Genomic DNA, 22,555 nt, shown 5'->3' on the forward strand with positions numbered 1-22,555 from the left:
TTGGGGGATCAAGCCGCTTGAGTCCCCGAGTGGAGGAGGTGGGAGTCAGGACCCCTGTTTCTCCAGGTAGAGAGGTTAGCTCAGGACTGGGTTCCTGAGTGAGAAGCTGGGGGTTCGCCACACGGGGTCCCTGAGTGGGGGAGGGCGGGGGACCGGGGCACTGAGCCTGCCCTCCTCCCCAGGCTTCGCCTTCCCGGACTGGGCCTACAAGCCCGAGTCCTCCCCGGGCTCGCGGCAGATCCAGCTCTGGCACTTCATCCTGGAGCTGCTACAAAAGGAGGAGTACCAGGGGGTCATCGCCTGGCAGGGCGACTACGGCGAGTTCGTCATCAAGGACCCCGACGAGGTGGCGCGCCTGTGGGGCATCCGCAAGTGCAAGCCCCACATGAACTACGACAAGCTGAGCCGGGCCCTGCGGTGAGCGGGGGAGGGGGCCGTGGGGGTCGGGAACCTCGGGGCTCAGAGGCCGGGGCTGGGACGTCAGGTGCCCGAGTCCTCCAAGCGCGGGCTTCAGTTTAAGATGTCCCCAAAAGGGCAGGGGGATTTAGGATGTTTGGGACTCCAAGGGGGGAAGTATCTGGGGAGGGGGTTCAGAGCACTCTTGGAGGGTGTAGAAGGGGAGGATCCAGGACACCTGGGTCCCTGAGGGGACAAGGAGTTGAGGGCCTTTCAAGAATACTCCAAGGGGGGAGGAGCATAGGAGGGGGAGGATCCAGGATACCCGCTCCCTGACAGGATGCCAAGTTCTCAGAAAGGATGGAAATGGGAAGACCGGGACTCCTGGGTCCCTAGGACGAGGTGTTCAGGGCCCCTCCCTGAGGAGGGGGCGGGTGCTTGCTCCCAATCTATCCCGCCCACAATACTCTTGCCCCGGCAGCTGCCCCGCCCAGCGGCGTGATCCCGAGCCGAGGCTCTGTGGGAGGGGGGAGGGGGAGTCCGGAGGAAGCGCCCCCTCCCCCCACCGTTTGTCGGGGGCGCCGGCGACCGCGTGCTTCCCTTCCCAGGTATTACTACAACAAGCGCATCCTCCACAAGACCAAAGGCAAGAGGTTCACCTACAAGTTCAACTTCAGCAAAGTCGTGCTGGTCAACTACCCCCTGCTGGACATGGCGGCGGCGCCTCTGCTGCTCGCCCCGGGGCCCTTTGGAGGGGCGGCGGGGCCCGACGGCCCTCCCCTCACCCCCGAGGTGAGCCGGCCGAGCGGGAGGCCCGGGTCCCGGAAGGGGCAAGGGTGGGGGGCGTCGGGATTATGGAGCCCCCCAAGGAAGTAGGACTCGACACCCGGTCCCGGGGACGACTCCTGAGCCGCAAAGGAAGAATGGACTTCCGGGGTGAGGGACAGAAGGACAGGACGTTGGGGTCCCTGGTTGGGGGAGCCCAGGAGGACGCCAGGGACCTGGGAACAAGCTATCTGCGCCTCGGGTGGGGAGGGACCCAGAGGCTTGGGCTCCGGAGGGCTGGGGGTCAGCATATCTGAGGGGGGACGCCGGGTCCCGGCACCAAGGGGCCGGCGTAGTCCTCATTTCCGCTGCCGTCCTCAGACGTTACAGACCCTGTTCTCCACGCCCCGCCTGGAGCCGGGGAGCAGAACCCCGCTGTTCGCTCAGCACCTCTCCGCCCCGGACGCGGACAAGCTGCGGCTGGACGGCCCGTTTCCCTTCCTGGGCTCTGGTGAGACTCCGGGGTAGGGAGGGCGGGCTGCTGCCCCCGGGCTTTGAGACGCTCCGAGGGCTGGGCTGGGGGGCCCCTGACCGCCACTCTCCGTTCTCCTTCCGCACCAGGTACTGCCGGCTACTCGAAACCCCCGGCCCTCCTGAGCCCCTACGGCCGCACCTTCCCTGAATATCCCTGGAACTTTAACCCCTACCTGGCGAGCCCCTTCCCCAAGCTGCCCGCCTCCCTGTACCCCCCGCATTTCTACCCCAACCCCCTGGCGGGATCCTTGGGCCAGCTGCCCACGGGGCCTGGGGGAGGGGGCCCCGCCACAACGCCCCTCCTGGCCGGCCCCGCTGGTGACGGAACGGGGTCCCAGCGCACAAGCCTGGCCCCGGGCGCCCGTCTGACCCTGCCCGGGCCGGGGGTTCCCGAGGTCCCCTCTCTGGGGCCCAAGGAGGAAAGCGACTCCGAGCTGGAGGTGACCGACGTCAGCGGCTGCAGCTCGGACAGCGAGGGCGACGACGGCGTTCCAGGGCCCCCCGAGAGTCAGGGAGGCCGAGGCGGGGCCGGGAGCTGAGGGGCCAGGGGATTGGCGGCATTGGGAACCCTGCCTCCCCCAACAAAAGGGGACGCGGTACCCCCAGGGTCTCCCTCAAAGCTCACTCCCCCTCCCGGGGCCAAGGAACGGCCCGTCCTTCCCGAGCCCCGGGGAGCTGCCTCCTCACTGCCCTTCCCCCCCAGCGGAGAGGGGCGGGGTTCTCCCCGGGCTAGACCAGACGGGGCCATTCCTCCTCGGTCTCCGGGGGGGAAGGAAGGGGCCGCAGATTTAGGACCTGTCCCTCCCCCCATCAGTTCCTCATCTGCAAAACGGGGCCCCCAGGTCCTTTCCAGCGCTGAACCCCTCCCGCCTCTCCTGGGGTCAGGGTCTCCTTCCCCACCCAGGCCTAAATCGGAGAACACGGTCTCTTCCCTCCCTCCCCTCCCCCTCCCCCCAAGGGAGAGGGCCAGTAGTCTCCCCTCACAAAAAGGGACCAGCAGGGAACTCGCAGCCTCCTCCTGAGCCCCCGCCCCTCCCCTCCGAAGGGAGGGGCAAATCTGGCTCCCGGGAAGGGCCTCGGTTTCTCCAGGTGTACAGCGGTGGGGGTGGGGGAGGACGGATCTCTTCTCCAAGGCCCCTTCTGGTTCTCCGGTCCACAAACTCCCCTCTGACAGTCTTGCTCCCCCTCCAGGCCCCAGGAGTTCCCAGCTGTGCCCCCCTTCCAAAGTGCAATATAGTGTGCCCGCCCCCCGCCCATCCCCCGTGTTTGTGAGCCCTCTCCCCAACCTAGTGCGTGACGTGCTTGTGTTCTGAAGGAGAAGCTTCCTTCCCGTCCACCCCGCCCCCGGCCCCGGGGCCAGGGGGCTCAGAGCAATAAATCCGCCCCCCCTCACCCCCCACCACGGGAAGAGTTTATTACAAAAATAAAAAGGGAGAAAAACCTATCTTGGTACTAGGACTCACAAGTCACATGGTGCTTGGGGGTGGGGCCACTGCCCAGAGAGCCCGAGGGGGCGGGGCAGTGACCAAAAACCTGCGGGCCGCGGGGCAGACTGAGGGAGGGGCTGGGGGGGGGGGGCCGCAGAGCAGTGACCGAGGGCCTGGGGGGGGCGGGGAGATGCTGACCCAGGGTCTGGGAGGGGGGGCACAGAATGGTGACTAAAGGCCTGGGGTTCCCCCCCCCCCCCCCGCAGAGCGTTGACGAGGGCCTGGCTCCGGCCTCAGCCCCCCCAGGGAGGAAAGGGGTGTGGAGGATCCCAGAGCCTTCAGCAGTGAGCCCTGGCACGCGCCTGCTCTCCCCGCCGGGGCCTCGGTGACCCCTTCTGTCGGGGGCCTCCGGGCTCAGGAGGGCGGGACATGGAGGGCCCGGAGGACAGGGGGGGGTGCCCCTGGCATCCAGGGGTCACAGGGGAAAGTGGCGCTCCATCACACGGCCGTGCATCCATATACACATATATATATTAAAAATAAACCTCAGATATAAAACGCGGCATAACAGGTAAGGCACTGGAGAAGCCGCCCGGGCACAATACTGACGGCGGGCCGGCCAAGGGGGGCTGGAATCGAGCCCTGAGGTCCCCCACGGGGCAGCAGACTGGAGCCGGCCAGGGACGGGGAGCCCTCCTGGGGGGACCTCGCGGGGCCCCGCCCCCTCTCTGCAGACGTAGGCAGTGGCTGATCCGGCCGGGGGAGCTCCCGACAGCGCCCCCTTTCCCTTCCTGGGTCCTCCCTTGGAGAGGGCCTGGGGGGGGCAGGAAGCCTCGGTGAGCCCAGGGAGGCAGGGACCGGCCCTTGCTCCTGCTCCTCCGTGCCCCCGCGCCCCCCATCTGAGGCAGTCTCCCCCGCGGGGGCTCACCTGCCGGGCCCTCAGGAGCAGCCGGCCTGGCTGGGGCTGGCCCCATTGAGCTGGGATATGATGAGTCTCAGCCGACAGAACTCTTCCTCGACTTCCTGAGGATGGGGGAGGGAGCGCCATGAGGGGGGGGCCCTTCCTCCCCCCGCCCCCCCCGCCCCCCCCACCGGGCCGTCACTCACCTCCAGCCTCTTGATGGTGTCTTCCAAGTTGAGAAGCCTCTCTCGCAGCTCCTGGGCCTGGGCGGCCCCCGGCGCCCCCTCGCTCTCGGGGCCCGGGGCTGGCCCGTTTTCCTCCTCTGCCGGGAGCAGGATTTGCTTAAGGGAAAGAACTGAGAGGCAGAGAGAGGGGGGTCAGGAGCAGCAGGATGGGGGCCGGACATTCAGGATGGGGGGGAGCAGGACCCGGGGCCCAGGAGCAGGGGAAGTGGGGGCCGGACATTCAGGATGGGGGGGCAGGACCCGGGGAAAGGTGGCTTGGGGGGAAGGGGATAGGGGCCCCAGGCTCACCTTCTCGGAGGGCAGAGGCCGCGAGCTGGCCCTCGGGGCCCGGGCAGGAGAAGGGCAGCAGGTCACTCAGGATGCGCTCACAGCGGCCGGCTGCGGGCAGGGAGGGGGCTCAGAGTGCTGCCCTTTGGCCCCGGCCCACGCCCCCCCCGCCCCCATCTCCCTTACCTTCCACGTGGGGGGGCTCCCGGCTGCTGTTCCCGTTCTCGGAGCTGCTGATCAGAGGCTCCCTGGCACTGGGGAAGGAGACGCAGCATGGGGGGAGAGACGGAAAAATTCAGAGCCAGAAGAGTGGGGGAGGGGGCAGGCGGGCGGGGAGGGGCCTCTCACCTGACGGGGCTGGGCCGGGACTTGGGCCGCCCGACGGGGGCCGGGATCTTCAGGGAGCCCGCGGTGTCCGTGATGAGGGTGCACCAGCTAGGACAGAGCAAGATGGGGCGTTGGGGGGGCCCGAGGAGAGGGAGGCGGGCTCCGGCCCCCCCGGCCCCCCGCGCCCGCTGCTCACTGCTTCCTCTCCGACACCGTCTGGGCCACCAGTTCATAGATGTGGGCCTCCTGGTCCCAGGTGAAGATGACGTAGAAAGCCCTGTGGTCTGTCGGGGGGAGGGAGGTCAGCCCCGGGCCCTCCCGGCCCTCTCCCCCCCTGCCCCCCTCCCCCCTCCCCGCTGGGGCCCCGCCCCGTCCCGCTCACCCGTGGCCACCTCCCGGGTCATGGCGGAGGTCAGGCGCAGCACGGGCCGCAGCATGGTCTTGCCGTCGGGCGTCGGGGTCAGCGTCCGGCTGTGGGACTTGAGCAGCAGCCGCTCGTCCTGGCGCTGCAGCAGCAGCAGGAGGTCGTCCAGCAGGAGCACGTGCACCTCTGGGGGGGGGCGGGCGGTCAGGACCTGCGGGCGCCCCGGGCCCCCCCGCCCCCTCCCCCAACTCACCCACGGCCTTGTCCTTGGTCACCCTCCAGGTCAGGGGTCCCTCGTGCACCAGCTTCTTCTTGGTGATGTCCAGGTTCTGGGGGGGGCAGGGGTCTGAGGTCAGGGGGGAGGGGTGGCCCCCAGGAGGGGGCCCTGCCGCTCCCGCTGAGTCTGGCAGGGGTTCTCAGGGAGAGGCGGGGGCAAGGAGGAGACCCACCTTGAACTCGCTCAGCATGGGGTCGTTGCTCTGCCTCAGCTGGGACAGGTCCAGGCGCCGCTGGTAGTCCTTGAGCCGCTGCAGACAGAGGGCGCGTCTGGCCTGCCGCCCCTCCCCCCACGCTGCCCCCTCCCCCGGCCCCCTCCCCTCCTCACCAGCAGGTCCTCCATGTCTCTCACAGACTGGTTCACATGATGCAGAATCTCCTTACAGCACTCAGCAGCCTGCTCCACCTTGGCCTTCTCCTTGGGCTCCTCTGCAACGGGGGCAGGGACGCCTCAGGAGGGGCCCCACCCCTCCCTCGGACGCCACAGAGGTTCCCCCTCTAGGGGGGAGGGAGACGGAGGCGGCGCGGGCAAAGTCAAGGCCTGGAATCTGACTCAGGAGCTGCAAGGCCCTGCCCCCCCCAGCCTCAGTTTCCCCTTCTGAACAAAGTAACTGGGCCAGAGAGAGGCCCCGCTCCCTGCCTTCTCCCCCCCACCTGTGTTCTGCCAGATGCTCTGCAGGAGCAGGGGGTACTTGGTGAGCCGCTGCATCTCCGTGGGGATCATGTCCTTGAGCTGCAGCCGGCGGCAGTGGGGCCGGCTCTCCGCTTCCTGGGGGAGAGGCACAAGCCCGAGTTCCGCCGCTGACCCCTCAGAGGGCCCGGAGGCCCGGCCCCCCCAGCCCTGCCCCCCAGGGACCCAGGCCCGACCCCCCCAGCCCTGCCCCCCAGGGACCCAGGCCCGGCCCCCCAGCCCTGCCCCCCAGGGACCCAGGCCCGGCCCCCCAAGCCCTGCTCCCCAGGGACCCAGGCCCGACCCCCCCAGCCCTGCCCCCCAGGGACCCAGGCCCGGCCCCCCAGCCCAGCCCCCCAGGGACCCAGGCCCGGCCCCACCTGCACAAAAGCACAAAAGCGAGGCTCCTTTCTCTGCTTGGCCTTGAGCTGTTCCAGAGCAAACGACTGCCGGCTGCAGAATCGGGAGGAGATCTTCTGGAACCAGGAGCCCTCGGGGCCGTCGAACTGCGGGGAGTCATTGGGGGTGCCCTGAAGCCTCGCTGACCCTCCCCAGAGCTGGGGGACTGGGAGCACCCGGGGAGAAGAGCTGGCTCGCGAGGGGGACCAGGACTGGAGCAGGGCCCCGGGGGGGGCAGGGCTGGGAATCAGGACACCCCCTCCATGGGGGTCCCACGGCCCGGCAGGTGGTGCCGGGGTGCCAGGAGAGGGGCCCCGGGGGGGCAGGGCTGGGGCACTCACCCTGGCTAGCAGCACGTCCCCGATCTCCTCGATGACGTAGCCGCTCTCCTGCCGCAGCTTCATCAGGCTCTCCAGGAACAGAGCTGGGGGCACAGGGAGGTCTTGGTCACGAGGCCCCGAAACCCCAGGGGCTGGGCAGGTAACTTGGTGGATGGGCCGGGGGGGGGGGGGGGGAGCGACACTCAGGGACCCTGGGTGGGGGCTGGGTCCCTCTGAGTGCAAAGGAAATGCAGCAGGAGGGGCGGGAAGGGAGGAGGCGAGGGGGGGAGGCCCCTGGGGGCGAACCCGCTCACAGTGCACGTCGATCAGCTCATCCAGGCTGGGGAAGATGTTCTGCAGCTCGTCCATCGCGAAGAAGCCCCCGTCAGCCATGGGCTGGTAGAAGAAGTCGTGGAGGACCCGGAGCATCCGCACATGGGCCGCCTCGGTCACCAGCAACTCTGCAGGGCAGAGGGGCGGTCAGGGCCCCGGGCCTCGTCCTGCCTGGGTGTGGAGAGCACGGGAAGGCTTCCCGGCCACCCGTCACGGGGAGCAGGCAGGGTCACTGGGCAAGGGGGGCGCTGGTCACCAGGGCCAAAAGGTCGGCTGGGCGCGGCGCTTCATGACCCCTTGCGGGGTTTTCTTGCCCTTGCATTTATTGTAACATTAATAATCATAATGCTTAATAGTTTTAAAGTGCTTAGCACACTGCCTGACACACAGTAGGACTGTGTTTTTTGGTACAGTTAATTCAATCGCGTCCTGCTCTCTGTTACCAAAGTGCTTACCACAGTGCCTGACACACAGTAGGACTGTGTTTTTTGATACAGTTAATTCAATCGCGTCCTGCTCTCCGTGCTACCAAAGAGCTTAGCACAGTGCCTGACACACAGTAGGACTGTGTTTTTTGGTACAGTGGTTCAGTCGCGTCCTGCTCTCCATGCTACCAAAGAGCTTAGCACAGTGCCTGACACACAGTAGGACTGTGTTTTTTGGTACAGTTAATTCAATCGCATCCTGCTCTCTGTGTTAACAAAGTGCTTACCAGAATGCCTGACACACAGTAGGACTGTGTTTTTTGGTACAGTTAATTCAATCGCGTCCTGCTCTCCGTGCTACCAAAGAGCTTAGCACAGTGCCTGACACACAGTAGGACTGTGTTTTTTGGTACAGTTAATTCAATCGCGTCCTGCTCTCCGTGCTACCAAAGAGCTTAGCACAGTGCCTGACACACAGTAGGACTGTGTTTTTTGGTACAGTGGTTCAATCGCGTCCTGCTCTCCGTGCTACCAAAGAGCTTAGCACAGTGCCCGACACACAGTAGGACTGTGTTTTTTGGTACAGTGGTTCAGTCGCGTCCTGCTCTCCGTGCTACCAAAGAGCTTAGCACAGTGCCCGACACACAGTAGGACTGTGTTTTTTGGTACAGTGGTTCAGTCGCGTCCTGCTCTCGTGCTACCAAAGAGCTTAGCACAGTGCCTGACACACAGTAGGACTGTGTTTTTTGGTACAGTGGTTCAGTCGCGTCCTGCTCTCCGTGCTACCAAAGAGCTTAGCACAGTGCCTGACACACAGTAGGACTGTGTTTTTTGGTACAGTTAATTCAATCGCATCCTGCTCTCTGTGTTACCAAAGTGCTTACCAGAATGCCTGACACACAGTAGGACTGTGTTTTTTGGTACAGTTAATTCAATTGCATCCTGCTCTCCATGCTACCAAAGAGCTTAGCACAGTGCCTGACACACAGTAGGACTGTGTTTTTTGGTACAGTTAATTCAATTGCATCCTGCTCTCCATGCTACCAAAGAGCTTAGCACAGTGCCTGACACACAGTAGGACTGTGTTTTTTGGTACAGTTAATTCAATTGCGTCCTGCTCTCTGTGTTACCAAAGTGCTTACCAGAATGCTGACACACAGTAGGACTGTGTTTTTTGGTACAGTTAATTCAATTGCATCCTGCTCTCCATGCTACCAAAGAGCTTAGCACAGTGCCTGACACACAGTAGGACTGTGTTTTTTGGTACAGTTAATTCAATTGCGTCCTGCTCTCCGTGCTACCATTTGGGTTTTTTTGGCACAGATATTGGAATGCCATTTCTTTCTCCAGCTCATTTTCCAGATCAGGAAAGTGAGACAGGCGGGGTCACGTGACTTGCTTAGGGTCACAAGGCTAGTAAGTTACTGAGGCCACATGTGAAGTCAGGAAGAGCGGTACTGTGTCTACTGCGCCACCTAGGGGCCGCCGGTGATACATCCACCAATGGTCAGTCAAGCCATCCCCAAGTACTTCCTAGCGTGCTAGGCCCTGGACTAGGTGCAGAAAAAAATAAAAATGGAACAGTTCCTGCCCTCAAGAGCCTTACAACCCACCAGGAAATTCAAACCACACAAAAACATAAGTCTGCGTCATCGTGGACACGTCTCACACTGGCACACACATGGGGGGGGGGGGACGCCGGCGGGCGCCGGCCTGGCGAGGGCTCTGGCGTTTCCGCGGCCGAGCGCTTCCCGAACACTTCCCTTTTATCTCCTCGCGCCCCTGGAAGGCGGGCGCCATTATTACTCTTCCTATTTTACAGTGAGAAAAGTGAAAAGGAAGCGAGCTTCCCGGGGCGCAGGTTCCGAGGTCTGAGTGAGATCTGCCCCCCCCACTTGGAGGGCAGGGACATGGTTAGCCCCGTCTTGGGAAAATCGCCGTGTGTGGGGGAGGGCGGAGGGGGAAGTCAGGGGGCCCGGAGGGAGGTTTCCGGAGGACCGGAGGATGCAGACGGGCTTGTGGACAGTAAGATATGGACAATGAGATGGGGACAGAAAGTTTCCAGAGGGATGCAGGGATGCAGGTGGGACTGTCTGAAGATGGAGGACTCGGGGCAAAAATCCTAAAAGACAGAGGGAAGGACACCCAGGGCCATGGGGACCGGGGACTCCAAGGTAGACAGTTAATCATGTCTGGAGATGGCTGCTTCCAAGAGGAAAACCCTGTGAAGACCATGGACACCCTTGGGGGTCACGAGAGAGGGCAGAAGGGAACTCACCGCTGATCACTTCTTGCCGCTTCACTTGGTTCTTGTGCATCCCATTCAAGGTATCAGGGGGGACCAGCTCCCGCCAGCCCGGCGGCTCCTCGGGCTCGAGCTCGGGCCCGGCACGACCCGGCTCCCCTTCATCACCTGGCTCGGGGCTGTGAGGGAGGCTGCTGGTCAGTCCCCTGCAAACCCTTTAGCTGGCAGTCAACACAGCTATCCCTCACTTCAAGGCCTGTCCCCCCTCCCCCCGCCCCCACCCCGGCAAGACCACCCGCCCCCTCGGGCTCTGTGACCGGGGCCCGCTCCGTTCTCCTGCTTGTCCGGGGGAGGGGGGGAAAGGATGACATACGTAGCACGTCGGGCGGAGCCAAGGGCCGCCGCGGCAGAGCCAGGGTCTGTGTCCACGTCACTTCGGGAGCGGCCCCCCGCTCGGCCCTTGCCCCCGAGGCTGCCCCGGGAGGGCCGGCGCCGGTCAGTCACCCGAAGGCTCTCGGAACGCCCCAGTCTCCCAGAAAGTCTGGGCCCCGGGTGAATGAGAGACAGTGGGGGGGAGGGGGAGACCGAGACAACCAGGACAGAGACCGAGGGAGACAGAGACCAGGACAGAGACCAAGGGAGTCATAGACCAGGACCGAGCAGGACAGAGACCGAGGGAGACAGAGATCAGGACCGAGCAGGACAGAGACCGAGGGAGACAGAGACCAGGACACAGACCAAGGGAGTCATAGACCAGGACCGAGCAGGACAGAGACCAAGGGAGACAGAGATCAGGACCGAGCAGGACAGAGACCAAGGGAGACAGAGACCAGGACAGAGACCGAGAGAGACAGAGATCAGGACCGAGCAGGACAGAGACCGAGGGAGACAGAGATCAGGACCGAGCAGGACAGAGACCGAGGGAGACAGAGACCAGGACAGAGACCGAGGGAGACAGAGACCAGGACCGAGCAGGACAGAGACCGAGGGAGACAGAGACCAGGACAGAGACCGAGAGAGACAGAGATCAGGACCGAGCAGGACAGAGACCGAGGGAGACAGAGACCAGGACACAGACCAAGGGAGTCATAGACCAGGACACAGACCAAGGGAGTCATAGACCAGGACCGAGCAGGACAGAGACCAAGGGAGACAGAGATCAGGACCGAGCAGGACAGAGACCAAGGGAGACAGAGACCAGGACAGAGACCGAGAGAGACAGAGATCAGGACCGAGCAGGACAGAGACCGAGGGAGACAGAGATCAGGACCGAGCAGGACAGAGACCGAGGGAGACAGAGACCAGGACCGAGCAGGACAGAGACCGAGGGAGACAGAGATCAGGACCGAGCAGGACAGAGACCAAGGGAGACAGAGACCAAGGGAGACAGAGATCAGGACCGAGCAGGACAGAGACCAAGGGAGACAGAGACCAGGACAGAGACCGAGAGAGACAGAGATCAGGACCGAGCAGGACAGAGACCGAGGGAGACAGAGATCAGGACCGAGCAGGACAGAGACCGAGGGAGACAGAGACCAGGACAGAGACCGAGGGAGACAGAGACCAGGACCGAGCAGGACAGAGACCGAGGGAGACAGAGACCAGGACAGAGACCGAGAGAGACAGAGATCAGGACCGAGCAGGACAGAGACGAGGGAGACAGAGACCAGGACACAGACCAAGGGAGTCATAGACCAGGACACAGACCAAGGGAGTCATAGACCAGGACCGAGCAGGACAGAGACCAAGGGAGACAGAGATCAGGACCGAGCAGGACAGAGACCAAGGGAGACAGAGACCAGGACAGAGACCGAGAGAGACAGAGATCAGGACCGAGCAGGACAGAGACCGAGGGAGACAGAGATCAGGACCGAGCAGGACAGAGACCGAGGGAGACAGAGATCAGGACCGAGCAGGACAGAGACCGAGGGAGACAGAGATCAGGACCGAGCAGGACAGAGACCGAGGGAGACAGAGACCAGGACAGAGACCGAGGGAGACAGAGACCAGGACCGAGCAGGACAGAGACCGAGGGAGACAGAGACCAGGACAGAGACCGAGAGAGACAGAGATCAGGACCGAGCAGGACAGAGACCGAGGGAGACAGAGATCAGGACCGAGCAGGACAGAGACCAGGACAGAGACGAGAGAGACAGAGACCAGGACAGAGACCGAGGGAGACAGAGACCAGGACCGAGCAGGACAGAGACCGAGGGAGACAGAGATCAGGACCGAGCAGGACAGAGACCAAGGGAGACAGAGATCAGGACCGAGCAGGACAGAGACCAAGGGAGACAGAGACCAGGACAGAGACCGAGAGAGACAGAGATCAGGACCGAGCAGGACAGAGACCGAGGGAGACAGAGATCAGGACCGAGCAGGATGGAGGCCGAGGGAGACAGAGGCCGAGGGAGACAGAGACCAGGACCGAGCAGGACAGAGACCGAGGGAGACAGAGACCAGGACCGAGCAGGACGGAGGCCGAGGGAGACAGAGGCCGAGGGAGACAGAGACCAGGACCGAGCAGGACAGAGACGAAGAATGGGAATGGACATGAGGCAAGGGGAAGAAGCCAGGAGAGAGAATGAGGCAGGGGAGAGAGTGACAAGGGGGCCGGAGAAGAGGGGAGAGAACATGCAATGGAGAAAAGACAGAATCAGCACTCCAGGCCATGCTCCTCAGCTGGGGGAGACTGGGGGAGGGAGAGGGCCCGGGGGAGGAGAGGAAGCAGGAGCCCGAGGTCCCCCTGGACCACACCGGGTTCTAGGTGTCCCACCCCTGCCCTTCGGAGGGGAAAGGGAAGCGGGGCAGGGGGCAGGCTTCAGAGAGCCTGAGAGGGGGCACCAGATACTTAGCTGTTCCGGGGGGGCTGATCCCCCTGCAAAGGTAGGAAGGTGGGGCGGTCATGGGGAGGGGGAAGGAGGCCGGGAAGATATGGGGGAGAGGGATAGACCCCTTCCCCCAGCCCAGGGCCCAGTCACCCACCTCTTCCACTTTCTGGGGAGAGAGCAGGTTCAGGGTCAGAGGTGCCCCAGATGGGCCCACCCCCCAGGTCTCCCAAAGCAGCAGCACGAGGACAGGCTGGGGGCAGTGCCCGTCCCCCCCAACCATGAGGGGGGGCGAGGCCCCCGGGGTGGCAGGTAGCAGGGTGGGGGTAACACTGCAGGGAGGCAGGAGCTGAGTGCGGTGAAAGGGGGAGAGAGAAAGGTGGAGGGAGAAGAGAAAGGAGGTAGGAGAAGAGGAGGGAGGAGGGAAAAGAGGAAGGAAAAGAGAAAAGAGAAAGGAGGAGGGAGAAGAGAAGGGAGGAGGGAGAAGAAGGAACAGAAAAAAGAGGAGGGAGAAGAGAAGGGAGGAGAGTGAAGAGAAGGGAGGAGGGAGAAGAGAAGGGAGGAGGGGGAAGAGAAGGGAGGAGGGAGAAGAAGAAGGAACAGAAAAAAGAGGAGGGAGAAGAGAAGGGAGGAGGGAGAAGAGAAGGGAGGAGGGGGAAGAGAAGGGAGGAGGGAGAAGAAGAAGGAACAGAAAAAAGAGGAGGGAGAAGAGAAGGGAGGAGGGAGAAGAGAAGTAAGGAGGGAGAAGAAGAAGGAACAGAAAAAAGAGGAGGGAGAAGAGAAGGGAGGAGGGAGAAGAGAAGTAAGGAGGAAGAAGAAGAAGGAACAGAAAAAAGAGGAGGGAGAAGAGAAGGGAGGAGGGTGAAGAAGAAGGGAGAAAGGAAGGAGGAAAGAGAAAGAGGAAAGGGGGAGTGCTTAGAGGTCATCTGGTCCGACCCTCTCTGCTGGCACAGGGCACAGCTGAGGCCCAGCGAGGAGGGGAAGGGTCCGGCCCAAGGTCACACAGCCCGAGCATGTCCGGGAAGCCTGGAAGGGCCGGGAGGGCAGCGCCGCCCAGTCCTGTGAGGCGGGGCCGTCTGCCTGGCCGCGGTGGGGGTGGGGTTCAGGGGGATTCTGCCCCCATCTGCCTCCCCTCCTCCAGGCCCCTCCCTGCGGCTCTGAGCCCTGGGCCGGTCTGGCCTCCAGCCCTGGGGCATTGAGGGCTTCAGGAGTCAGTGCCGGGGACCCCAGACCCTTCTGCGACAGCAGCCGTAACTGAAGGCTCCGGGGCCTCGACCTGCCTGAGGTCAAGAGCGGGTAAGGGGCGCGATCCTGGCCTTGTTCACCACGGAGAGATGGGACTTGAGGGGCAGAGGCAGCAGGCGGGCGCGGAGCAGGCGGGCGGGCGAGCAGAGCGGCTCCCCAGCCCCAGGCGGACGCCCCCTCCCCACCGGGCCCGGCCCCCTCCCTACCTCTCCGTGTCGGCCCCGTCCTCCGCGCTGCTCTCTGGGAGGATGAGGGGCTCTGAGCTGGATGGGCCTTGGGGGGGTGGGTCCCCCACTTCTGAGGGTGGGTCAGTACCTGGGGAGAGAGAAGACGAGGACTCACGGCCTCAAGAGCCCCGACGGCCCGCGGGAGGCCCAAGCCCAGGAAGGAGCCGGGCCGGGTGCGGAGGAGCCTGAGGCTCCCAGAGGCCGCAGCCCGGCCCGGGCAGAGGGCAGCCGCGGGGAGTCTGGGGGGCCGCGAGGACCTCGCTCGGAGAGAGGGAGCCCCAGCTCAGGCCCAGGGGCAAAGGGCGAGCCTGAAGCCCGAGGAGGGGCCCCTCCCCCTCCCAATCTGGAGCGGGCTGGGTGGGGAAGGGCAGGGCCCCGAGGGGGCCGAGAACCTGAGACCTGGAGCCTGCAGGACCCCAGACTTACAATGGAAGACCTCCAGAACGGCCCCTCCCCCACTCTGGAGAACCCCGTCTCTGCCCCACCTCCTCCCCCCGACCCTTTTCTCACCTGGCTCCTTGTCCGGGCTCTCCCCCGGAGGGGGATGCACAGCAACACCAGGGGCTTCCGGCCCGGGGGGCCCGACCACCCCCCGTGGGGGGGTCACGTGGCTGACCTTCCGCTCAGGAAGCCCTGGCTTCTCTCCTGGGGGGAGGGGCAGGCATCAGGGCCCTCTGAGCCCCCCCTCCTCGGGAACCCGCAGCCCCTCCCTGGGACCCTGACCCCCAGCGGGGGAGCCCGCTCTCAGCGCCGTTACCGTCGCTCTCAGCTTTAGGGTGTCGGGAGTCAGGACCTGCAACGAACGAGAGGAGCCGTGAGGTGGGGGCGAGGCCATTCCCACCCCAACACAACGGGGGGCGAGGCGGGGCCGGGGCCTGAGCTCACCCTGCGTCTCTCCCCAGTTCCGTCGAGCCGCGTCCAGGATGATGCTGAGCCCCTTCTTGGTCTTGGGGGGGTCGTCCGCCCGGCGGTTCCCAGACATCTGTGGGGGAGGGGCCGTCAGGGTGGTCAGCACCCTCGGAGCCCCAAACCGGCCCGGGGAGGGGGAGTGGCGGGGAGGGGGAGGGGGAGGCACCTTTTTCCGGAAGAAGTTCCCGCGGGCCTTCTTGTCGCTGCTCTTGGTCCGGACGCCGAGGTAGCGCATGTAGGCGCTGATGGCGCTCACGATCGCCACGCTGGTGGGGGGCACGCAGTGAGCCGGGCCCGGCCCCTCCCCACGGCCCCGGGGGCCCAGAAACCCCGAGCCCCTCCCCCACTCCCCGGCCCCTGGCCTCCAGCATCACCTCTTTTCCTCATCCGTGGAGATGGTCGGGCTGTGGGGAGAGGGTCGGGGAAAGGCCGGTCAGTCCTGCCTGGCCCTTCCACCCCATGCAACCCCCGCAGGGAGAGGGGGGCAGGAGGGAGGGGGGAGGGGAAAAGGAGGGAGGAGGGAGGGGAGAAAAGGAGGGAGGAGGGAGGGGAGAAAAGGAGGGAAGAGGGAGGGGAGAAGAGGGAGGGAGAGGAGAAAAGGAGAGAGGAGGGGGGGAGAAAAGGAGGAGGGAGGGAGAGGAAGGCATTAGGGAGGAGGGGGGGAGAAAAGGAGGGAGGAGGGAGAGGAGAAAAGGAGGGAGGAGGGGGGGAAAAGGAGGGAGGAGGGAGGAGGGAGGAGGAGGGAGGAGGGAGGGGGGAAAAGGAGGGAGGGGAGAAAAGGAGGGAGGAGGGAGGGGGGAAAAGGAGGGAGGAGGGAGGGGAGAAGAGGGAGGGAGAGGAGAAAAGGAGAGAGGAGGGGGGGAGAAAAGGAGGGAGGAGGGAGGGGAGAAAAGGAGGGAGGGGAGAAGAGGGAGGAGGGAGGGGAGAAAAGGAGGGAGGAGGGAGGGGGGAAAAGGAGGGAGGAGGGAGGAGGGAGGGGAGAAAAGGAGGAGGGAGGAGGGAAGGGACGAGGGAGGGAGGGGGGCTGCGGCTCAGGGTCACTCACTGCATATCCTCCAGTCGGTTCAGCAGCCTCTCCGCCACGAGGCGCTCCCGGCCCTCGAAGCTGACACGGTCGCGGACCGCCCAAGCCTCCAGCTGGGACAGATCCGGCTCCCCGGGGGTCATCCCCATGAGCCGCTTGGACCGGAAGTCCTCCAGCTGCCGGGAGACGGCGTTCTGCTGGGCCCGGACCACCTCCTGCAGGAAGCGTCGCTGCGTCTCCTCGGGGAGCAGTTCTGGGCGCGTGCGGTCTGTGGAAAGGGCGGGATGGGTGGGGGGCCGCGGGGGTGGGCCCCCCATCCCAGGCCCCGGGCCCAGCCAGCCCTGTCTGCCTCCTGCCCTAACTTACCGAGCTCAAAGGACACTGAGGGGGGCACGGGCACGCGCAGGACCTGCCGAAGGAGAAGCCTCGTGAGGGGAGGGAGGGGGCAGGAGGATGTGGGGAAGGGGCTTCCTCACTGGTGGGGGGAGGGGAGCCAGGATTAGCAGGGGGGAAGGGGGGCTTCCTCACCGCTGTCTTCTCCAGGAAGTTGTGGTAGAAATCCAGAAAGCCCTTCTTAGCCTCCTTGGGGCCCAGTGCGGCCAGCATGTCAGCGTGGAGACAGCACAGCTGGGGGGAGAGGGGGGGAGGGAGCAAAGGTCACGTCATCTCCTGCCTCCAGCCCCCCACAGGATTTCTCCCTGCAGGGCTCCTGCTCTGTACTGGGCCCCACAGGGCGCCCCTCTGGGGGTCCCTCCCCCTCTCTCTGGGGGTCTCTCTCTCTGGGGGTCCCTCCCCCTCTGGGGGTCTCTCTCTCTCTGGGGGTCTCTCTCCCTCTCTGGGGGTCCCTCCCCCTCTGGGGGTCCCTCCCCTCAGCTCTCCCAATTCTGGCCTTGGGGACCCTCATGTTCTAGGCCCCGCCCCGCAGGCTATGGGGACACATCCTAGATCCCCACGTCTCTGCCCCCCCCAGGCCCCCGGACAGCCGGCGCCCAGGGGAGGGAGACGGGGACCGGCTCCCCGGGTCTCTGGCTCCAGGCTGAGGCCCCTGCTCGGTGCCGGAGCCCAGGCCCTCATCCTGAATCTGGCTCCAGACCCCCCCGCCCCCCGCGGCTGCAGGCCTGGGTCTCCCCACGGGGGGGCTCTGTGCCCCGTTCTGAGCCCCCGCTCTCACCAGGGGTCCCGGCTCAAACTGCAGAGCCACGTGCTGCAGCAGGGCCATGAGGTGGGCCGGGCGGCGCTTCACCTGCTCCAGGCTCTGGAACTCGCTGCTCCGCTCCTCCGGGTGCTGGGGGCGGGGGACGGGGCGGAGGCCGTCAGCCGGGCCTGGGGGGCCCAAGCCAGTCCCCGCCCCTCCCTGGCCCGGCCTTCCCGGCTGCCTCGGGGCTCGCTCGCCTGCCGGCTCCTCCCGAGCTTAGGGGACCCTGGGACACGCAGGGCAGGGAGGGAAGGACGGGGGCCGGGGCCAGCTCACCGTCTCCAGCTCGTTCTCAAAGTCCTCGTCCTCGGCGCCAATGATGCTGACTGGGGCCGGCCGGGTCGGGCCAGGGGCCTGGAATGAGCCGGCGGGGAGGCAGGGCGGGTGCCATCGGTTGTACCATCCAGAAGGGCCCTGGCCCCTGCCCCCCTTTCCCTCCCCCCAAGTGCCCAGGCCCTGGGTCCCTCAAACTCTGGCCCCCCACCCTTCATCCCCCAAATCCCCGGGCCCTTGGCCTCCAGGCCCTGCCCCCCCTGCACTCTGACCCCTCCCCCTCCAGGGCCTAGGCTCCCCACCCCGCACTGACCCCTCACCCTCCAGGCCCTGCCCCCCGCACTCTGACCCCTCACCCTCCAGGCCTGCCCCCCGCACTCTGACCCCTCACCCTCCAGGCTCCCCCCAGCAGCCGGGACTCACCCCTCGAGCTGCATCTTCCATCTCCATGCCGAGCTGAGTCTGTGGGAAGGAGGCGGCCACAGTGAGGCCCCGGCCCGGGCTGGGAGGCCCGGACGCCTGGGTTACTCACACATTCCTGGCCCAGGTGGGGAGGTGAGTAAACAGAGCCTCCCCTCATCCACCCGTCACTCAATGGAGCCTCTGTCCCAGCCCACAAAGAGCCCTTCAGAGGCCCGGGGCCTTGGCCAAGCTGGGGGCGGGCTGCGCCGGGCGCCGGGGCCCCCAGGGGATGGTGGGACGGCAGCCCCGATACCTGGGGCCTGAGAGGAGCTGGGGGGCCCAGGAGAGGGGGGGCGTTGGGGGGGTGAGGGGACCCTGAGCAGAGCGGGGCTGGGGGCCGGATGTCGCCCTCACCTACCGGCCCCACTTCCTGAAACAGGAAGTCACATGGGCCCCCAAAGCCACGAGCCCCCCCCACGGGGAACCCAGGCGTCCGGGCCCCGCGGCTGGCTGGGGGGAAGGGGCAGGGTCTCAGGAGCCCCCTGCCCGGCTCCCGACTCTCCATCCAGCCCGGACCCCTCTGCCCGTCTGCCTCAGCACACTCCCAAGTCTCCTCCTCGTGGTGTTAATTAGTCTGTCTAATGGGAACATTAATCACGGACAAGTGGGCCTTGGGCCAGTGTGTCAGGGGGGCAGAGCCCGGGGGGCGGAGGGCGGGACAGGCTCCCCATCCTCCCAGGGAACGGGAGGGGAGGGGCCCCGGACTGCTGACCCAGCAGCTATTTTTAACAGCTGGCACCGCCCGGGGCCTGCCCGGTTCCGCCCAACCCCCCCCCCCCAGCTGGGCCTTCTCCCCCACCGTGACCCCAACTCCTCCTCGTTAGCCGGACCTCCGCCCCCTCCCCAGACCCCCAACCTTCTCCCCTATGCCCGGGCTTTCCAGCCGCAGCTTCTCCTGGCCCCTGGCCTGGGCCTCCTAGGCCCAAAGCAAAGGGGGGTCCTGAACTACCAGGGTGGGAGAAGGACGAGTCTAGGAGCCGGGAGTTGGGGGCAGGCTTTGGGGCCAGAGGACCAGACCCGGGGGAGACCCTCGGCCGCAGTGGCTCGGGAAGCTGCCGGACCCTCCGGCCTGTCTGCAGGGGGGAGGGGGGAGGCCGGGCCAAAGCACTGGGAAGGTCCCTCACGCCTGAATCTTCAGCCCTTCCCAGCCGGGGAAGGGGGCTCGGCGGGGCCGGGGGCACTGGGGGGAGAAGCCACGTGGGGGGGGGCCGTTCGGGGAGCCGAGGGACGCGCTGCGGGGGCCGAGGGGACGCCTCGGGAGCGGGGCCCAGCACAGACAAAGGGCCCGGCTTGTCCAGTTAGAGACGAGCCCCGGAGCAGGCCCTGAGCCCTTCCTGGTGCGGCCGGCAGCCCGGGCCCTTCTCCCCCCGCACTTTCACACGTCTGAGATTGCGAAAGAGACCGCGGACCCAAATCTCACAGACGCCAGGAGCCGGCTAAGAAGCCGGAGGCGCCCGAAGGGCAGGTTTGGGGGGTTCTCCCGAGGCCATCTTCTACTGAGGGGTTGGGGTTCAGGGTCCCAGGGAGAGGGCGGCCCTCTTGGCTGAAAGGGCTCCTCAAAGTCAGCCAGAGTCTCGCTGGCTCCATCGCCAGCGGAGCTTGGCCAGCGCGGACCACCCCCCCAGGGATCCGGCCACCCCCGGGGATCCGGCCACCCTTCCAGGGATCTGACCACCCCCCCCCCGGGGATCTGGCCACCCCCCCAGGGATCCGACCACCCCCCGGGATCCGACCACCCTCCTGGGATCCGACCACCCTCCTGGGATCCGACCACCCTCCCGGGATCCGACCACCTCCCCGGGGATCTGACCACCCCCCCGGGATCTGACCACCCCCCCCCCCAGGGATCCGGCCACCCCCCTGGGATCCGGCCACCCTCCCGGGATCTGACCACCCTCTGGGGATCCGGCCACCCCCCGCCGGCCCCTGCTGGCCCATGGGGGCGTTCCCTCAGTGACCTCTGCCCCCACGGCTCAACATCCCCCTCCCGAGCGACAATCCCACGTCACCCACAGCTCTGCCCGAAAGGCCCCGGCCGCTTCGACGCGACTCTTGTCAGGTCTCCAAACGTCCCTCGGGCCCCGAGCCCCGTCGGAGCCGCCCTGCTCGGGGCCCTGCAGTAGCTCCCGGTGTCCGGCCCGGGCCGTCGGGCTGCGAGTCCCGCTCTCGGGGAGCCCAGCCCCCCCTCACTCTCCACATTCCGGACGAACTGGTCCTCGGCCCTTCCGGGCCCTTGACATTCCATCCTCTGCTCCTCGACTTAACCTGGACTGTCCCTCCCTCACCTCGGGGCCGGCCCCGGGCCGCCTTCCCTGCGCTCCCCGCCCCCGCTCCGGCCCCCAGAGCCCCCCGAGAAAGCCGCCGGGTCCGTCCCTCCTTAAAGGTCGGCGAGGGCGCTTTGCCCAAGAGGGAAATGGATGAAGATCAGAAGGGAGGCTTTGGGGCGGTGGGGTCGGTGTCTGTAGTTTGTGTGGAATGTGTGGTGGTGGGGCTAGTGGCAGTAACAGGGGTAGTAGTAGTAGTAGTACTGATGGTAGTAACAGGGGTAGTAACAGGGGTGGTACTAATGGTAGTAACAGAGGTAGTACTAGTGGTAGTAACAGTGGTAGTACTAATGGTAGTAACAGGGGCAGTAGTAGTAGTTCTGATGGTAGTAACAGGGGTAGTAATAGGAGTACTAATGGTAGTAACAGAGGTGGTACTAATGGTAGTAACAGTGGTAGTACTAGTGGTAGTAACAGAGGTGGTACTAATGGTAGTAGCAGTGGTAGTAACAGTGGTAGTAACAGGGCTAGTACTGATGGTAGTAACAGGGGTAGTAGTAGTAGTACTAGGGGTAGTAACAGGGGTAGTAACAGTGGTAGTAACAGGAATACTAATGGTAGTAACAGGGCTAGTGCTAATGGTAGTAACAGGGGTAGTACTAATGATAGTAACAGGGCTAGTACTAATGGTAGTAACAGGGCTAGTGCTAATGGTAGTAACAGGGGCAGTACTAATGGTAGTAACAGGGGCAGTAACAGGGGCAGTAGCGGTAGTAACTACTGCTAGTGCACTGCCGGTGGTACCGGGAGGAGCCGCAGGACTAGCGGTAGTAGGAACAGTAACCACAGCGCAGTAGCAGCGGCAGCGCCAGGAACGGTGGGACTAGGTGGGAGGGAACAGGAGGAACGGGACCGGGGCGGTCACTACTGGGAGTAACGGGACCGGGGCGGTCACTACTGGGAGTAACGGGACCAGAGCGGTCACTACTGGGAGGAACGGGGGCGGCACCGGCGGGCGCACTGGGAGTGACAGCCCGGGACTAGCCTGTGCCCTCACCAGCGCTGCCGCCCCTCCCCCTCCCGCGGGGGCCAAGCGCCCGCCCCCAGGACAGCTGCGGAAGCGAAGCGCCCGAGGCCGGCTCTCGGGCCCATGGGCCCGCACAGACAGGCTGAGGGGGCGGCGGGGCCCCTACCGGGGCGGAAGCCAGGGCCGCGGGAGGAGGGAGGCCAGAGTCCGCCTGGGCTCTGTGGCACCGAGGGCTTCCCCAGCAGGGGGCGGGGCGGGCCAGGGTCTCTAGCGCCCAGGGGTGCCACAGGGGGCGGGGCGGGCCAGGGTCTCTAGCGCCCAGGGGTGCCGCAGGGGGAGGGGGGCTGTGCGGGGACCGGGGCGTCCTCGGGAGAGCGCATTGTCTGGGCTTCTATACAAGTTCCCGGGGTGAGGTATCGCGATGTCGGGGGGCATCTGGAGGCGGGACATCCAGGGCCAGGCGAGTTCAGAGTTCAGAGGGGGTTGTCTCTGGGGTGAGAGGATGGCTTGCGCACATTACACAGAGAGGGGGCGACAGGGCGAGGGGTAGGTAGAGGGTGGGGGCAATGATTAGTGAGTTCAAGCGTCTATGGGGGGTTTACAGGGTTCGGCAAGGATGCGGGGCGGCGCGTGTCTGCGGGGTCCAGGGCTCCACATGCATCATGGGGAGAAAGAAATCCCCGAGGTCTGCACCCGGACAGGATATGACATGTCTTCAGGATCCAGGGATCTACATGCATTAAGGGGGGAGGGGGGATCCAGGGAGTGTGCAGGGTGGGGCAGTGTCTACACAGTCTACGTCTACGTGGATAGGGTGTCCCCAGGGGTCCGGGACTGTGCAGGGCGGGGCAGTGGCTGCAGGAGGGGGGTCTATATGAGGTGGGAGGGTGTGCGGGGTGGGACAGAGGGTCTAGGGGAATGTGGGATGGGGTGTCTACAGAATCGGGCCGGCGGTTGAGGGGGATCCCGGTCCCTAAAGGGCGGGGCTGGGGGGGACCCTCACCTGCTCCGTAGCTCCGTCCCGTCCGTCCCGCTCCCCGGCGCCCCCGCCCCCTCTCCGCCCCTCCCCTCCCTCTCCCTCGGTGGAGCCACTCTAGCCGCCCCCCGGAGTCTTTTCTCCGCAGCTCCACTCCTCCCGGAGGCCCGGCCTAGCCCTCTCTAGCCCGCCCACGGCCGGCGTCGCAACCCCAACTCCACTGCTCCCCGC

General features: G+C 65.5%; 3 protein-coding genes across 5 annotated transcripts in view; 2 read left to right on the plus strand and 1 right to left on the minus strand.

Annotated features, from left to right (window-relative positions):
• The first annotated feature begins 235 nt into the window (after positions 1-235).
• ERFL (ETS repressor factor like) lies at positions 236-3,139 on the plus strand. The gene is made up of 4 exons (XM_051989535.1): positions 236-417; positions 1,005-1,188; positions 1,543-1,672; positions 1,783-3,139. Exons 1-4 carry the CDS (start codon positions 386-388, stop codon positions 2,232-2,234), a joined length of 798 nt encoding a protein of 265 aa, XP_051845495.1. The 5' UTR covers positions 236-385; the 3' UTR covers positions 2,235-3,139.
• A 496-nt stretch (positions 3,140-3,635) lies between these two features.
• ARHGEF1 (Rho guanine nucleotide exchange factor 1) overlaps positions 3,636-22,555 on the minus strand; it is a 20,378-nt gene continuing 1,458 nt past the window's right edge. Inside the window, exons 1-30 of one of the 3 annotated variants that reach the window (XM_051989531.1) lie at positions 22,352-22,397; positions 18,019-18,057; positions 17,599-17,676; positions 17,299-17,412; positions 16,656-16,754; positions 16,494-16,536; positions 16,149-16,395; positions 15,478-15,507; positions 15,270-15,369; positions 15,080-15,176; positions 14,952-14,987; positions 14,705-14,839; positions 14,174-14,282; positions 10,268-10,435; positions 9,928-10,073; positions 7,206-7,352; positions 6,913-6,995; positions 6,553-6,678; positions 6,157-6,271; positions 5,831-5,931; positions 5,676-5,753; positions 5,480-5,555; positions 5,245-5,412; positions 5,059-5,146; positions 4,884-4,970; positions 4,722-4,789; positions 4,557-4,646; positions 4,230-4,378; positions 4,051-4,145; positions 3,636-3,936 (exon numbers count right to left, since the gene is read on the minus strand). In XM_051989531.1, coding sequence (XP_051845491.1) covers positions 4,062-4,145; positions 4,230-4,378; positions 4,557-4,646; positions 4,722-4,789; positions 4,884-4,970; positions 5,059-5,146; positions 5,245-5,412; positions 5,480-5,555; positions 5,676-5,753; positions 5,831-5,931; positions 6,157-6,271; positions 6,553-6,678; positions 6,913-6,995; positions 7,206-7,352; positions 9,928-10,073; positions 10,268-10,435; positions 14,174-14,282; positions 14,705-14,839; positions 14,952-14,987; positions 15,080-15,176; positions 15,270-15,369; positions 15,478-15,507; positions 16,149-16,395; positions 16,494-16,536; positions 16,656-16,754; positions 17,299-17,412; positions 17,599-17,676; positions 18,019-18,045 — 2,889 coding nt within the window. In that variant the 5' untranslated portion in view covers positions 18,046-18,057; positions 22,352-22,397 and the 3' untranslated portion in view covers positions 3,636-3,936; positions 4,051-4,061. Of the gene's footprint in view, positions 3,937-4,050; positions 4,146-4,229; positions 4,379-4,556; positions 4,647-4,721; positions 4,790-4,883; positions 4,971-5,058; positions 5,147-5,244; positions 5,413-5,479; positions 5,556-5,675; positions 5,754-5,830; positions 5,932-6,156; positions 6,272-6,552; positions 6,679-6,912; positions 6,996-7,205; positions 7,353-9,927; positions 10,074-10,267; positions 10,436-14,173; positions 14,283-14,704; positions 14,840-14,951; positions 14,988-15,079; positions 15,177-15,269; positions 15,370-15,477; positions 15,508-16,148; positions 16,396-16,493; positions 16,537-16,655; positions 16,755-17,298; positions 17,413-17,598; positions 17,677-18,018; positions 18,058-22,351; positions 22,398-22,555 lie in introns of those variants that run through there. The other 2 variants (XM_051989530.1, XM_051989533.1) reach the window with 2 other exon arrangements.
• Positions 20,022-22,345, plus strand: LOC127556399 (uncharacterized). Its single transcript, XM_051989534.1, has 2 exons — positions 20,022-20,662; positions 20,753-22,345. The coding sequence occupies exons 1-2, from the start codon at positions 20,471-20,473 to the stop codon at positions 21,176-21,178; spliced, it is 618 nt and encodes a 205-aa protein (XP_051845494.1). The 5' UTR covers positions 20,022-20,470; the 3' UTR covers positions 21,179-22,345.

The sequence above is a fragment of the Antechinus flavipes genome, chromosome 3 (genome assembly GCF_016432865.1).
Source record: "Antechinus flavipes isolate AdamAnt ecotype Samford, QLD, Australia chromosome 3, AdamAnt_v2, whole genome shotgun sequence".
Classification (NCBI taxonomy): Eukaryota; Metazoa; Chordata; class Mammalia; order Dasyuromorphia; family Dasyuridae; genus Antechinus; species Antechinus flavipes.